A 17,491-nucleotide genomic window follows, 5' to 3' on the forward strand; every position below is an offset into this window, starting at 1 on the left:
AATATTTGAGAAATATGTACTACTTTAGATTCACTTTTACCTACCCTCAAAATTCAGTCCCAGACAATGAAATCTTTGCCCCACTAGAGACTTGAGCCTCCAGTGTTGTTCTTGGCTCTCTCCTGGTTGGATTGCACCCCCCCCCCCCCCCCCCCCGCCCCCTACAAAAGGCTACAAGCCTGTAAACAGAATTCAAGGGTGATACAAAGGATATGAATAATACATAGAACAAGAAAACGTCAAACAGCAGAATTAGTTATGACAAATTCTGAAAAAGGAAAGAAACATTTAATACAGTGAAACCTCTATTAAGCAGACCCACAATTAAGCAGACACCCTCTATTAAGTGGACACTAAGCCGGATCCTGAAATTAACGTCTTAGCGGACACCTCTATTAAGCAGATACTGACACTAAAATAAGTTGTATTTGGCTAATTTCTATTGTTAAAAACTTCTATCAAGCGGACACCAGACTTAATTGACAATAGGAGTATTGGATTACGCCCTTGATATACGTTCTGAAGTCAGTTAATGTTTTTGCATTTACAGACAAATTAAAGTTGGTAATGAAAGGTAATGAACTTGAACTCTACATAGCTTCTTTAACAACATGCAACTTTATCACAGTACAGAGTAACCATTGAATGTTGATGCCTAACAGACATTGTGCAACTTTTACAACCTCCATTAAGCGGACACTTGGGAAGGTCCCGAAGCTGCCCGCATAATAGAGGTTTCACTGTATCTGTTAAATCAAAGACCTTTTTTTATCCCATTTTATTTTTTTTGGTCAACTGAACTTTAAAGGCCTCATTTGGATTAGGGATTAATTGCCTCTAAAACCCTGTTTGTTTTGGTGACTCAATGTGTTTCTAACCAAATATGAACTAAAATATTAAATATTTAACTCATGAGACCTCAGGGAACATTACTTTAAAGTACTGAAATTGATTCACAAGAATTCAAAAGTTCTCTGGAAATCCTCCCAGCAGAAAGTTTGTACAACCATGATCCAAGTGAAGCATTGCTGCATGGCTTCCACTCATTTGCTTTGACATCATAAACTTGTAATATCATTTCTTGGAAAAAACTCTGATCTACACCAAATCCACCAAACACAAAAATTTGCTCCTTGAAATGCAGAGCACTTGCTGGGAATCTCGGGGCGAAGTTATTTGAAATTTCAGTCCAAATATTTGCTTCTTTGTCGTACACCTCACAAGGACATCCACCAGTTTCATCATAAACTCCTCTGAAAACAAAAATTCTGCCATTTAAATTTACACCACAAGGGTGTTTTCTTTGTGCCTGCATTGGTGCAACTGCACTCCAGGAAGACATTTTAGGGTCAAACTTTTCAACTGTATTCAATATGTCAAATGAATTCATTCCGCCAATTGCATAGATGTAGCTTCCATCAGACACAACACCTACTCTAGACCTCGGGCCACAACTAAGTGGCGCAACTTCTTGCCAGAAGTCTGTGTCTGGGTTGTATCGTTGTACTGTGTTCAAGGGTTCATCATCCATATCTAACCCACCAATGACATACAGACAGCCCTGGAATGTGACAGCAGCAGGAAACTTGATTTTCTGTTTGAAAGACTTGATTGGTGACCAAGTGTTTACTACTGGGTCATACCGTTCAACTGTAAATTCTGCAGTACTTCCACCAACAACATAGAGCTTACTTTTGCAAACAGTTGTAGCAAGAGAAAATCTATTTCGACAGGATTGTAGTCCTGGCATCTGGTACCATTTGTTCTCAGATGGTTGGTAACAAACCAACTTGTTACCATCTTCTCCTCCAAAACCAAAAATGACTTCCTCCTGGGTTCTCAGGCAACTTCTTGGTGACTGCTTAAAAAAACATGCATCTGTTCCATCGGAAAATTCTCTCATGGCATTAAGCACTGAATCCATACATTTTTTCTCGTTTTTCACGAGCTCGTGTTGTAAAATGACCGTAACAAGGTAGTTGAGTGGGATATACAAACAACGCAGATGACGAAATAGGGTACAGAAACTTTGCTTTCTATCAACAGCTTTCTCTGTCCATCTCAAAATGACCCTAAAAATTTCCTCTTCATCTTTGATAACCACCTCGTTACTTGAAATCCATTCCTCAACTTCCTCGGCGCTTAACTCTTTCTTGTCACGCACTACATTTTATTGGTCCATATGGACCAATAGGCAGAAAATTTATAAAAAAATTGCGTTACCTCCCATTGACGTCAAACTTGGCACAAAAGAACATTGTAGAATTAGCCAATCACTGGCCGTGTTTTGTGGCAATCGGTTGAATAAATTATTCATACGGAATTTTTATGTGGAGAATCGCAGTGTGAGCGTAATGGCGACCAGTTCAAGCGAGCCCGTGTTGGGGAAACAAGCTCAGAAGGAGCGACACCTCCAGTCTTTGAAGGAGATAGCGACCCAGAAGGCATGTCTAGTAGTGAAGAAAGCGAATTAGATCGCCTTCTTGCCAATGAAAGTGGAAATTCGAGGTAAGCGACAACAAGAGTTTTTCTTACGACGCCACACATGTCACAAGTAACAGAACACATGTTCGTGAATTGCGGGAAAATATGATTGTTATATACCTGTTACGCTTGAATTATTGCTTATTTCTTTAAAAAACCTTTCTAAGTTCACATTTTGAGGTGAAAAGCTCCGTATTTTTCGTTAGAAATGTCTTTTAGAGGCATCAGGGTAAAAAGATTTGATGCCGTGTATGGCTCTGACGCTGAAGTCTCGAGTTACTTCGAAAGTGCATTCTGTTGCCACGGAAGCATATCAGTGTGCGTGCTTTGAGTTTATGAGTTACAGTCGTTTTTTGTCATTTTCTGTTACGATTTTACTCTGTCTTTATATATTTGATGTTTTAGAAACACTGTAAAAACAATTTGCGAAATTACACAGGTTTTCTATGTTTTTTTTTTAATTGAACAAGAATTTAGACTGGTTCTTGATGGAAGTGAGAGTGATGAAGGCGATGAAGGAGATGCTGGGGCTTCAGATGATGAAACTGGGGCAACTGGTCCTCCAGGTCAGTTTACTGTGATTATATATTTATGTAAAACCAAGTTTTTGCTGTCTATTACATCATACACTGTCATATTTTAGATTATAATAGTTATATTGTTATTTTTGTTCTGTACAGTCCCCCCAGGGAGGAATGTCAGTGCAAATGGGCTTGGTTATGATGTTGTCATGAAACTAATGAACAAATTTTTGGATCAAGGTTATCATTTGTATGTTGATAACTTTTATACTTCCGTTACCCTTTTCAAAGACTTGTTTGCTCGTGGTGTCGCAGCCACAGGAACTATTATAGAAAGCAGGAGGGATTTTCCGCTAAATCTCAGGAATAGCAAACAATGGGCTAAGGGAAAGGATAGGGGCAGTATGCGATGGGAAAGGGACTCCCCCTGCCTAGCATTACAGTGGGTAGATAATAAGGTAGTTTCAGTACTAACCACTATTGACAATGCGAATGTCAAGAATTGTGTCACCCGGAAAGTAAAGACTGCAGAGGGTGGGTGGACCGCCATTCAGGTTCCACAGCCTGGGGCTATCGGTAACTACAATAAGTTTATGAATGCAGTTGACCGGTCTGACCAGATCTTAGGCACACAGAATGTACTAAGAAAGTGTGTAAGGTGGTGGAAAACTTTATTTTTTCATCTTATTGATATGGCAGTGGTAAATAGTTTTATTTTGTTCAAGGAATACCAGGCAAAATTTTCACATGAGCAGCCGGCTTTAGAGCGTACTGCTGATTACTCTCTCATTAATTATAGGGAGGAAATAGTAAGGCAGCTCTGTGATTTTCCTGAGTTTGACCATCCTCCAGTCCATGCCACCACAAAGCCAGTTCCTCATCCACCTGACCATGGGCGTTTTGTGACAGAACATATTCCCATTGTCGGTGAAGAAAGGAAAATGTGTGTGGTGTGTTGGAAAAGGGAAAAAACAGTTTATAAAGTTAGAACCTATTGCAGTGCCCCACAGTGTAACCACCACATGCACCTAACAAGTAAAAAAAAATTGTTTCCAGTTGTTTCATTCTGTGGGTTATGATCATTGACCATTATGTTACAAAAAATTCTAAGAAAAATTTCAACTATTTGCATTTGTTTCTACTGATTTAGTTCATGTTATGGGTGAAAGATGGAACATTGTTATTTTGGCCAAAAATCAATTTTAGAGGCTCAGGAGGGCTTGATTTTCTTTTTACCACCCTCTCCTGTCCACTCCCATGTAGACACACACACCCAAGACAAAAGTAAAAAAAAAAAAAAAATTATTGATTTTTATGTGATGAAATGGTTATAAATAAAAATTTGTAATTAATTGTGTTTGTGTTCTTTTTTCACCAGATTTGGAGGATTTGCAGTCAATATACCAAGGAAAATTTTCTTTTTTAACTTTTCTCTATACTCAGAAGTCTGGGTCATATTTTTTGTATTTGGTAAAATTTTTTGGCATAAATTATGCTAATTTATGACAATTGTAATTTTTTTCTGGAATAATGTGAGCTCCCTTGGAGACAAACATTTTTTTTCTGTTAAGCCTCATCAGTGCTGATTACAATGATGTGTAGCTTTCAATTCTCCTGTAAATAGTTTTAGAAATATTCAATAAAAATAAAATGTGCTTAAAATATGCCTATTTTCAAGTGACAAGAATGAGTTAAACTAAGGAAGTCTTCAGTTCTCGCCACGTGCATAAAGTTGGCAAAAATGAAGCGTCTGGCGGCTTCTTGTAATTCTGAGCAATGATACTTCACGCTGGAATAATATGCCATGATGCAGTTTGAAACACAAAACGTTTCTTGAATGAACTTACTGGAAGGATATTTCAGGCCGGTAATAAGAAAGTAGTCTGCAATGGACATTAAATCGAACGCGTTGTTGACATCGACATGTCCTGTGTACAGAAACTCCAACACCTGTTCCATCAAAACTTTGTTTGTATCCTTCAATCGAATGACTCCTTCTTCCTTTTCTTTCATGTCTGTATTAAAAGCATTGTAAAAGAACTGGCTGGCGGCACATAATACGCTTCTGTGAGCTTTCAAGCGAGCTTGATCTTCACCGGACCCAACTTCTAGAATCACATCGCACAAATGCTCGTTCCTTCGCTGGCAATCCAGGCGTTTCATAATTTCTACACAAAACGTTTCCTTGCCAGTCTCAATGATTGGTTCTAGAAGAACATCCATGGCGGTGTTAGACAGCTGAATCGTACAGAAAAAGGCCAACTAAAAGGAAAGATTTGTGGAAAACGAGCACACACGTGCATACGTTATTCGAGCCCCTTGTTATCAATCGTGACCGCGGCTGGTTTCCCCACAGGCGACCCAGACGTAGTGTGTGAAAATATTCACATGGACAAAATGGGACTATTTTAGTTCATGGGAGTTTCGACGACTCATCCCCGGGGGGGTCACTTTAGGAATTTCTGGGTGGGGATGTGCCGCTGGGACCCTGGAACCCTTGACCTATACCAGAGCTAGTTCAGCTGAATTTTGCTTTCCTATACTAGAGTAAATTCCCAAAATCCCCCTATCCTAGAGTAGCTGTTTCCCCAGTCTAGAGAAAATCTTCAACCAACTGATCAGTTTCCTGAAAAATGATACCGTATTCTAGACCCAAACGCTCTGATTTATATACCCTATCCTAGAGTAAACTGCTTGAAAACCATACCCTTCACAGCGGCACATACCCATATAGCCCATATATGGCAGTACCCCCCCCCCCCCTCCGTCGGGGACTCATCCCATTTTGTCCATGTGAATATTAATATATTGTCATGACACACACTACGTCTGGGTGCACACTGGTTTCCCGCGAAGAGAGAGGTCATTTCGCGGGGGAACCAGAGCAAAAAAATTATAGCGTTGCAAAATGTCGTCGTTTTCTCGGGCCATAAGAAAAAAATGATAATGGGGCTGTGAGAGGAGGCAGGGAAAAAGGTCAACAAATATTCTCTCTACAAAATATGAGGAAAAAAAACTGCTTGCTCTCAGCAGACTTGAAACTCACGCCGTGACCAACCCCACGGTATGGTCAGTACGGTACGTGTGCTTCAGTACAAAAAAATTGGTATTGTCAGGAGCCCATCATTGTCAGGAGCCCATCAGCCCATTGATGGGCTCCTGGTATTGTTTTCCATCTTGTTTCACAGAGATGGGTGCGATATAGCCTGTGTGACAGGCGCTAGAAAGTAGTGGGCGCAACACAATTATTCCTCGAGCCCGAATGGGCTCTGAGTCAATAGCCGATGAGGCCGAAGGCCGAATGGGCTATTGACTCAGAGGCCATGAGGGCGAGAGGAATAATTGTTATGGTAAAATCCAACCAGTTGGTCAAAAATATCGAGAATAAAAAAAATTTAGCTAGGTAAAAGCTAGACTTTAATCCTTTTTTGCCGCCAAAAAAGCCCGCGCTTTTCGCTAGTAGTGGGCTATAACATATAGCCTAGGAGTAACTGAACCAATCAGAGCGCAGCATCGATAATGGACCACTTGTTGGATTTTATTAAAAGAGAATACCCTGGGGGGCGCTCAACAAAGTTTTATACAGCTATGTCGAGAAAGGTTTGTCGGAAAAAAGTGCACGCGACAATCCCGAAAGGTAATTTGGGCCGTATGATCAATACATTGTTCCTGACACTGCAGCTGTCAAACCTACTTTTGTTGCTTTCCTTTAGCAATCTCAATGATATATCCATGGCCTCTCTTGCCATTCTTTCAAATTTCTTTGAAGAACAGTGAACTCAAAACTTCCCACAATAACGTTCGGGGTTGTCGCGGGCACTTTTTCCGACAACCTTTCTCGAAATCGGCTGTATACGTTTTAGTCACTCTCTTTTTTAACTCGGCTGCCTCAAGACACGCCCAGTTCGTATAAATTTGGTTTCGGAATTTTTCGATCTCCTACGATGAAAAATGAACACTTTTTATTATTGGGCCAGTAAACGAGAGAGTGTTGCGTGATCCATAAAGTATATTTTTCCATCTTCGCAGAGTCTGTTTAATTAAAGACTGATTTCTTTCTGTTTGATGCAACGCACTTTTTTGTGGAGGTCTAAATATAGTTTCCGATAAGGACAAGACAAGACACTTAAGATCCACTTCTCAACTTCACTTACGCTCAAGTTGAGAAAGTCATTGGATTTAGTCACGGCCACAAAGTTGGCAAGAATGAAGGTTCTCGCAGCCTCTTGTAATTCAGAACATTGATACTTTTCGCTGGAGAAATAAACCATGATACAGTTTGAAATATTTAGAGTTTGTTCAATAAACTTACAGCAGATTAATTTCAAACCTTGAATTAGAAAATAATCTGCAACAGCCATCAACTCAAACGCATTCTTATCATTGATATCAACATGTCCTGTGTACAAATACTCCAGAACTTGTTCCATCGAAACTTTGCTTGTATCTTTTAATCGAATGACTCCCTCTTCCTTTTCTTTCATCTCAGTGTTGAGGGCGTTATAAAAGAAGGGACTGGTGGCACATAACACGTTTTTGTGAGCTTTCAACCGAACTTGATTATCATCCGACCCAACTTCAAGAATCACATCACACAGATGCTCGTTTCTTCGAAAATAATCGAGGCGTTTCATTATTTCCACACAGTACTGTTGGGTGTCATTATTTATGACTGGTTCAAGAAGAGAACTCATAATTCAAGAAACCTTGCCGTAAAGGGAACTGAAAACCCAACAAAGTTGTTTTCAAGCATAAGCCAGTGTAGAAGGATGAACCATGCAGACCATGCGACAAAGGAATTTCTAGTTTCAGGGCTCTGAGGGTGATTGGACAGATTGGAGGAGCGTCGGAATCTGTAGCCTGCGTAGCAAGCGTTTCCGCTTGGTTTCGGAGCAAAGAAAGACAGGGGAACGGGATTCTCGGTTTTGGCCGCGCGAGAAATGAAACAAGAGCCAAAAAATGAAAGTGGGGTTTGTCTGCAAGCGTTTCCTTCCTTTTTTTCCCCACCCCCTCCCCGCTCTTGTACTTACGCCATTTTTCGCGCAATCTTTGAATCTCGTTCCTCGTTCTTTGCTCCTAAACCGCACGGAAACGCTTGCTACGCAGACTACGGAATCTGGAATGCTAAGTGCTTGAGGGGCGGCCGGGGTGTATGCAATATTTGTTGAAATGTAATCACTCATCACTTTCTCATTAAAGGGGTACCTTCTTGGAGAGCCTATAGTCGATAAACAGTAATTTTAAGAATATGTCTTTCAAGGCCCTATTTTTATATATCATGTCTATGTGCGATGAAAACATCATAAATTTTTCTGCCTCTTATATTCACCCTCGTTCCCAGGGCTTTTCCATTAAAAAATGGGTGGGGCCGCCCCAACCAATTTTTAAGGGAAAGGCCCTGGAGACAAGGTTGTCTTATATTGAAAATATTCGGCGCAATCGACCTGAATCAGTTGAATTCAAGCTTGTCCTTTAGGCAAGAAGCTCTCGCATTTTGTTGCCCAGGGCTACTTCTTTTTTTTCAGTTTGACAAGTAAACTTTTAGTTTAAAGTTACTTGCCCAGCAATAAATCGATATCTTCTTGTCTCTGACTACTGTTGGGACGCTGGTGATATGTTGGTTCAGGGTAACGCCCGCGCTCAAAGAGTGAAGTGTTCAAAACCAAGTTGAAAACTAGCCTGCGAGCAAGCTCTCCATTTGGGGATATCGTGAAAAGTACACGCGCGAGTGGCACGCGAGAGGAGACGCGACAAAGGCCTCTCAGGGCGTCGCCGTTCGCTCGCGCGTTCTCGCGCGGCTCTTTTCGCTCGCCCAAATAGAAGAGCTTGCTCGCAGGCTACCCCATCTACTCCGGAATTGGCTCCTTGCGGCTTCCTTCTCTTGTACAAGATATATTTCCATCTGAAGGGTCGGACGTTTTGGCTAATATTCAAGAGGACGTTCTAAGCTACGCAGAAGAGCTGAAGGGGGAGAATTGCTGCTCATTGGACAACTGTAAAGGGGACGGTGCACAAATTTTAACCATGGACATACCGTAAAATTCAGAAAATAAGCCCCTCCATGTAAATAAAAGGTAAAACAAAATAAAAACGGTAAATTCCCTTCCACATAAAAGGCAAGCCCAATCGATTTTGAAACGCAAATTACCCTCCGTAGATAAGCCCCTCAAAAAGGGCCTTTAAAAAATATAAGCCCCGGGGCTTATTTTCGGAATTTTACGGTATAAGGAGGCCTTAAAGGAAGAAGTTCCGTAACTTTTTGTCCGCACTGTTTACTGCCGATTAGTTGATTTTATTATTTTACTACCTTGCACTGAGAAAGATAACTAGAAGAGAAAAAAGAGAAATTTGTTGCGAAGTTGAGGTCTAATTTTTGAACTTCTGCCACGAAACAGAAAGATAGCAAATAGAGAGCAATGAGCTAGACACCTTCAAACGGAAGACCCCTTCTGTATATCAGTCTTTTTTCAAAGCGTTAAGTTTCATTTGAACGATTTACGAAACAGATTGTCTCTGCATTGGAATGTTTGTTTCCGCGAAACACGGAGAACGCCCTTTCGCATAATAGAGCTCTCTAGCTTGTATGTTTTGTTTTTCCAAGTCAGGTCATGTGATAATACTCATGAGAAATTTCTTTCAAATTTCGTCTTATTCACCTGCACATGAATGCATACCGTAAAATTCCGAAGTAAGCCCCTCCATGTATAAGTCCCTCCAAATATAGGCCCCCCAATCCGGTAACGCAAAAAACCCTCCATTAAATCGCCCCTCCAAATATAAGCCCCCCGGGGGCTTGTACTTGGAAAATTGCCCTCAAATACAAAGTAAAACAATGCAAAAATGGTAAATTTACTTCCAACTATAAGGCTAGCCCAATCGATTTTGAAACGCAAATTTCCCTCCATAGATAACCCCTCTCCGAATCTAAGCCCCTCAAAAAGGGCCTTTGAAAAATATAAGCCCCGGGGCTTATTTTCGGAATTTTACGGTAATTAATGTAAAGACAAAAGGTTACGTTCCCCTGGTATCTCTAATGAAAAACAAAACATACAAGCTAAAGAGGTCTATTAAACGAGCTACGCTCGACATCTGAAAACATTGATGGCATCGGCAATTGCTCACAAAAAAAATTAAATAAATAAATAATAACCGAAACAACAAACACATAATGACTGTATACAAATTTTATTGAAGGTCTTTAAGGATAATTTAATCTTTAAGAATCTGCCTCAAGCATAAGTTAAAGTAGCCTTCTTCTTCTCAAAACGAGAAAAGGAGAAACCAAAGCTCCTGGAAGAGACCTGAAGGGTGGTGCTGGCAAGAAAATAGGCGCAGGCGCAGAATATACGGAATGACGGTTACCGCGAGTTCCCTCTTAAACCGACACGCAAGGCAAACGTGACGCGCTGTTCAATTTTTGTAAATGACCGTTATCAAGTGCAAACGATAGTATGTGTTTAGGTCTATAGGGAAGGTAAATTGATCGCCTAGTATAAAAGAGACGCAAACCAGAGAGGAGTTCAGTTCGACGCCCTCTCCAGCCCTTCAGAGTTCCCTGCAGAAGAGGCTATACATGAACTTGGTATGCTTGAGCCTGTCGTAAGGTATTAAGACTTCGGAGCTGAAGAAGGTAATTGCCGAAGTCAGTAATCGATAATTACTTGGGAAACTAGTACGAAAATCGCTCGTAGCTTGAAGGAACCAAATATAGGAACAAAATACAGTTGAAAACTTCTTTAAAAATGGCATTCATTTGTTTGTTCTGAAGACGGGTTTAAGCTGCATTTCAATCCTAGCGTTCTTTCTTAGTTTTCCCACTTACAGTCTTGTCAAAGACCAAATAAATAATTACACATACATCAAAACACTTACCACAAAGAACTTTTAAAATAAAAATCTGATGCATTAGATAGTTTTCTTGGTATAAAAGGAATACCAAGAGAGGATAAAGGGGACACGGGTTGTCAAAGAGTCCAGCGATTCGCTTTTCCCAGGTGAGCGCCGACTCATTTCGCTTCAATATTCCGAAACGCTCTCGATCTCTTTACGCTTTCATTGGCTTTCGCCCGACATGTTTTGCACGGCGTTTACTCATTCGAAACCTCCACGAAACCTCCACGCAGCGCGCGAGGTAACTTTATCCCCATTCTAAAAATAACTCGAGACGAATTACCTATGGGATAGGGTGTGTATGGGGGATGCCTTTTCTGTGCCCTTTATCCTCTCTTGAGGAATACGCCATAAACTCTATTGTACAATGTACTGAAAACATATTACTTTAAGGTCTTTCTGCGCGGTTGTGAATTATATGTACTTCTTTGTATCAGCTCTAATCTATACTGATACCTGACCATCGCTAAACATTCCCGAAACTCAACCACAGAAGAATTCGCTTGCACTTGGAAGAAGTTGGCAAAGGTAGGTGGAAAGCGGAGAACGGATATATAACTTATTTGCTATAATATTAATTTTATGTGTTTCGAGTGACTTGTTTTTTTGCTTATGAGCTGCCGATTGGCCCACAACCAACTTTCTTGCAATGAACTGGTATTTTCCCTTAATCCAATTGGTCAACTTTGGCTAGGTGGCCTCCGTTACAGATTAGTCGCAATATAAGAATTCAGCAACAATAATTCTTGTTGAATTCTTGCATTGTGAAGACAAGTAAAGGATAACATATTATGTTATTCATTATTTGTCTTCATAATATCTAGGAACATTTTGATGGATCGAACTTCAGTTTTACCAGGTAACAAATGCCTGCAGTTTAGAATTTACTGTCTGTTGTTTCAACAAATTGTAGCACAGTAATAGTTACTGTGCTACAATTTGTTGAAACAACAGACAGTAAATTCTAAACTGCAGGCATTTGTTACCTGGCAAAACTGACTGTTTTCAGCATCGTGTACTTGTAATATCTGTTATTGAGAGTAAGGGGGCTTTCATTTCTTAGTGCCAGCTTGAAGGGTTGGCAAAATCACTTTTATTGTCTTCCAAAGATTACCCAACCCCCTCCCCCTTCCTTGGCAGGCAAAAATGTCATATCCCCCTGTACTTCATTCAGTTTATTTCTTAACTCCCCCCCCACCCCTCTGACAGCCAGACCATGATATATAACTACACCAACTATTTTTAAAACAATGTGTTTGTCATATTAATTTGGACAAAAATACAACTCAACAAACATACTATTAAAGCAAACCTAAACAAGAAAGAAGATCAAAACTGTTTTTAAAACTGTATGAAACCCATGTTGTTAATTATACTTCCTTTAAGTATATAAAAATGATGCGAGAAATAAAAATGAACAAAAAATGGTGATGACAAGGAATAGAGAGGTGCTGCATAGTGAGATGGATTCACTTGCTATATTGCTCAGGTCCATCAGGTGTCTATTCATTGTCATCACTATTGCTGCAGTCATCGTCACCAGTATTGCTATCATCATCACTAGCTGGGTTTTCAGTTCACTATCTTTATAAATTCATTGGGTTGTCCGAGTGACATCTGCCCCTTGAGAAAGACATTTCTTATGTTAACTAAAGCTAAATAAGTTCACAATTCAAATCTACTTAATACATGCGGAGATGAGTGGGCTGTCCGAGTGACACCCCCCTTGAAAAACACACTCGTATATTAACTGAAGCTAAATAAGTTCATGATTCAAATCTACTTAATACATGCGAGGATGTGTGGGTTGTTCGAGTGACACCCAGCCCATGATAACTTAAGCTAAATAAGTTTGTGATTCAAATCTACTTAAACAAATTCTAATATTAAACTTAAGCTAAATAATGTTGCGATTTAAACCCTTAGAAAACAAATTCTTATATTAACTTATGCTAAGTAGGGTTTTGATTCCAACCTTTGAAAAACTAGGAATTATTCTAATGTTAAACTTGAGCCAAATAAGGTTGTGATTTGAACCCTTGAAAAACAAATGCTTATATTAACTGAAGGAAAATTGAAAAAGGCCTGGGTTCAAATAGCAGTGTTACGTTACATTGTTGTGTTACGTTGTTAGGTTTTATTTGTCCATCGACTTTAGGATCTGCATACAGAAAAGAAAAACTGTACTCTCTGGGCTAATCCTGACGTCAAGATTAAAAAAAAATACTAATTCCAAAACAAAGAGTTAATTTGATCCCTTCAGACAAGGATATTTGGCGTTCTCCAAGACCACTGTGAAGTTAATCAATAACACAAACCGTGGAAAGTAGAGAAGGCGGGAGTATACCAATAAATTGGTATAAATAACATTTTGTACCTTATCACAATCTGGTTGGCGGCTAATCGTTTAGAAAGTGGGGAATAATTGTCCATAATGTGGGGGCCAGTTGTGATGGGCTAATTATTGTCTGGGGGGCAAGTGGTCGGGATACCGACACAGGCTATTGTTTGAGTGATTTTTAAGATCCACTCTTGACTTCCCTTTTCTCCAATCATACTTAAATTTCACGTTCTGACAGTTATTATAAACAGTTTGTCGAAAATTGTTACTTACTTCTTAAATAACCATTTTTACATAGAGAAAGGAACATTGTTACTTACTTCTTAAATAACCATTTTTACATAGAGAAAGGAACATCTAAAACATTTTTTTATCCTGTTTTGAAAAACTTAAGAGTAGAGAGTTTGTACAACTTAGTGCCCAATTTGCCATGACTATAGCAAAGTTTCCACTCATTTTCCTCAACATCATATACTTGTAATAAGTGTTGTTGAGAGTCATTCTGATTCACCCCAAATTTACCCAACACAAAAATCTGTCCTTTGACACAAACAGCACTTGCGCGGTACCTTGGAGCAATGTCATTTGCGATCTCAGTCCAAACATTTGTGTCTTTGTCATAAACTTCACAAGGACATCCACCAGACAGATCAACACCCCCAAAAACAAAAATTTTGTTACGTAAACTAACACCAGCAGCCCCTCTTCTTTTAGCTTGAGTTGGTGCAATTCTGCTCCAGGAGTTTAATTTAGGATCAAACCTTTCAACAATATCAAGACATTTTTCAGATATCACATTTGTATACCCTCCAATGGCATATATGTAGCTTTCATCAGCTGCTACACACACATCGGATCTGGCACTACTCAGGGGAGAAACTTCCTCCCACAAGTTTGTACTGGGATCATATTGCTTTACAGTTCTCAACCTATTTCCAGTGTTATCTGCTCCACCAATGACATACAATAACCTCTGGAATGACACAGCCGCAGCAAAATCAAGCCTCTCTGCCAGGGGTTTGATAGAAGACCATGTGTCCAGCAATGGATCATAGCATGAGCAGACACTCTCTCCCCAACGTCCACCAATGACATAAAGTCTACCTTGACAAGCACTTGAGGCAAAAGCACCGGGTTCCCGATATGCATGCATGTCTCTTAAGTTGCACCAACTGTTCTGGGATGGTAGGTAACACAATACTTTGTTACCATTTTCACCCCCAAAGGCAAATACCGCATCTTCAGGGGTGTTCAAACACTTTCTTGGTGAATGCTTCCAAAATTGTGCTCCTGTTTCATCTGACAGCTCTTTCATGGCATCTACAACCAAATCAAAACATTCTTTTTGGCCTCTGACAAGTTCATGTTGCAAAATAACCGTGGTAAGGAAACTGTGTGATACGTAATGACAACGAACGTGACGAAATAAGTCATAAAAGCTTACTTTTCTTTCAGTGTTATGTTCAGTCCAAATCAAAATAGCCATGAAAACTTCTTTCTCGCCTTTTATAACAATTTCATCACTTGAAATCCATTCTTCGACTTGCTCCAAATTCAAATTAAGAAAGTCATTGGATTTTGACACGGCCATAAAATTGGCAAGAATGAAGCTTTTGGCTGCCTCTCGTAAATCAGAACATTGGTATTTAACGCTGGAATAATAAGCCATGATAGAGTTTGAAGCGCACAAAGTGTCTTGAATGAACTTACTGGAGAGTACTTTCAAGCTTGTTATAAGAAAGTAATCTGCTACAGCCATCAATTCGAATGCGTTATTGTCATTGATATCAACATATCCTGTGTACAAATATTCTAGAACTTCTTCCATCAAAGCTTTGCTTGTATCTTTCAATCGAATGACTCCTTCTTCCTTTTCTTTCATTTCCGTGTTGAGGGCGTTGTAAAAGAACGGGCTGGTGGCACATAACACGTTTCTGTGAGCTTTCAATCGAGCTTGATCTTCACCAACTTCTAGAATCACATCACACAAATGCTCGTTTCTTCGCTGGATATCGAGGCGTTTCATTATTTGCACGCAAAACTGTTGCGCATCAACCTCCGTGACTGGTTCAAGGAGGAACTCCATTGTTTAAATTCAATGATCTTCAATGTCACTGTGTTGTCAACGAGTTCAGTTTACAGTGCGTTTACCGTCCTTGTCTCCAGATCTCCTTTTTCTCGCGAGTTCTGGATCTTGATGCCACAAGTATTAACTGTTCGCAAAGAAAACACTAGTTATCAATAACAAGGGCTGGTGTACGAAGAACTTGTACACTCTTGCCGTGCATGAATTACCCCGGATGAGTTGTCGTGGAAACAACAACCCATCCCAGGGGGTTTCCCAGTGAAATAGGAGATTTTTCGAAAGCCAGTTGCGAAAATAGACTTGGTTGAGAGGCTAGGGGGAATAAAACAAAAGAAATCATCTTAGGGCTCAGCAACGAATAATACATTTCTTTTGTTTTATTCCCACTAGCCTCGGAGCCAAGCATGAATTATGACCTATTGCAAAAAATCGCAAGTCTGAGATTTTTCGTTTTTACGAATTTTCGCGCTACTTTGCGAAAATTACGAAAAATGACAAGTCTGACGATTTTTCGCCTTACTGTCAATTTTTCGAATTCGCAGTTCTTTGTCATGTTATTGATCACTAACTGGCGATTTTAATATACATGTTGACCATTCCACTGATATTGACGCTAGCTACTTCCTGGACCTACTTGAGTCTACTTTTCTCTTTGCTGTTTTGTTATTTATGTCTACTTGAGTCTGTTGGTCTTGAACAGCACGTTAATCAGCCCACCCACAAACGGGGTCACGCACTTGACCTTATCATCACCCGCAAGGTCAATGAGATCATTAGGTCACCACCGTATGTTTCTGATCATGGATCTGTTGTTTGTAGTATTTTGGCAAAAGTAACCGCAACGAGAGTCAGAACGGAACTTACTTACAGAAAATTAAGATCTGTTAAGTTGGACAGTCTCAAGAATAGCCTTACATCCTCTGGTCTATGCAGCGTTAACTGTGAGGAGCTACTTGTACCTAGAGATCCTGAGGTGCTTGTTAACCAATACAATTCTACCCTGTCTAGCGTCATTGACCAGCATGCGCCGCTGAAGACTAAAACTGTGAAAACTAGACCACAAGTTACCTGGTACAGTGAGGAAATTGCATTGGCAAAGAGACGACGTCAAAAAGCTGAGAAAAAGCCTGCTGATCTGTTATTGTTCAACAAAATGAAATACAATGCTACCTTTATCATGAACAGGGCACGAAAAGAATTCTACGCAGATTTTATTAATGAAAATGGTACTGATCAAGGGAGGCTGTTCAGAGCGACAGAGAAACTCTTAGCCCCAATTGATGACCTTTGTTTTTCTGAATATAATGACAACAGTTTGTTTGATAATGACATTGGCAGATTCTTTTCCTGAAGACTGACAAAATCCGCAAAGTTCTTGACGCCACTGGTATCGAACCAAATGAACTTAACAGATTGCTACCAGTAGATTCTGCACTTGAGAACAAATTACTCAGCTTCCACCTGCTATCCCAAGAAGATTTCCTTCAGCTCGTACAAAGGTCGGCTAAGAAAATGTGCCCGCTCGACCCCATGCCTACATCGATGGTTGTAAACTGTCAAGATAAGCTTCTATCTGTCATCACCTGTATGATTAACTCGTCTTTGTCTTCAGCTTATTTTTCACCTGGATGGAAGAATGCACTTGTTTCGCCATTCCTCAAGAAACCTGGCCATTACAACTCGTTTCAGAATTTAAGACCTGTCAGCAATCTTCAGCTCGTTTCAAAACTGACTGAGCGTACTGTCCATAATCAAATTCACAGTCACATGGAAGACATGGAACAGTTCTCGTTATATCCTTTATTGCAATCTGCAATAAGGACCAAAAGTTAGTTACATTGTTGGTTCTGCTTGATTTAAGCGCCGCATTTGATGCGGTTGAACATGAAGTGTATGGAGTCTAGTTTCGGGGTATCTGGCACTGCTCTGCAATGGTTAGGATCCTGCCTTGAAGGCAGATCCCAAAGTATATTCATTAATGACAGTTACTCAGATAGCTTCGACGTGCATTATGGTGTCCCACAAGGTTCTTGCCTCTGACCTCTGCTCTTTACAATGTACGCCGGCAAGCTTTTTGAAGTGATTGAAACCCATTTTCCTGACGTACTTGCTTATACAGATGATACACAGTTATATCTGTCCTTTAACCCTGACTGGATGCTATTTATG

General features: G+C 40.0%; 1 protein-coding gene across 1 annotated transcript; it reads right to left on the reverse strand.

The window, feature by feature from the left end:
• Positions 1-202: 202 nt before the first annotated feature.
• LOC140944779 (kelch-like protein 23) lies at positions 203-7,731 on the reverse strand. The gene is made up of 3 exons (XM_073393885.1): positions 7,160-7,731; positions 4,853-5,243; positions 203-2,163 (listed from the first exon to the last, which is right to left on the reverse strand). The coding sequence occupies exons 1-3, from the start codon at positions 7,697-7,699 to the stop codon at positions 935-937; spliced, it is 2,160 nt and encodes a 719-aa protein (XP_073249986.1). The 5' UTR covers positions 7,700-7,731; the 3' UTR covers positions 203-934.
• Between the last annotated feature and the right edge of the window lie 9,760 nt (positions 7,732-17,491).

This window comes from Porites lutea, chromosome 7 (assembly GCF_958299795.1).
Source record: "Porites lutea chromosome 7, jaPorLute2.1, whole genome shotgun sequence".
Taxonomy (NCBI): domain Eukaryota; kingdom Metazoa; phylum Cnidaria; class Anthozoa; order Scleractinia; family Poritidae; genus Porites; species Porites lutea.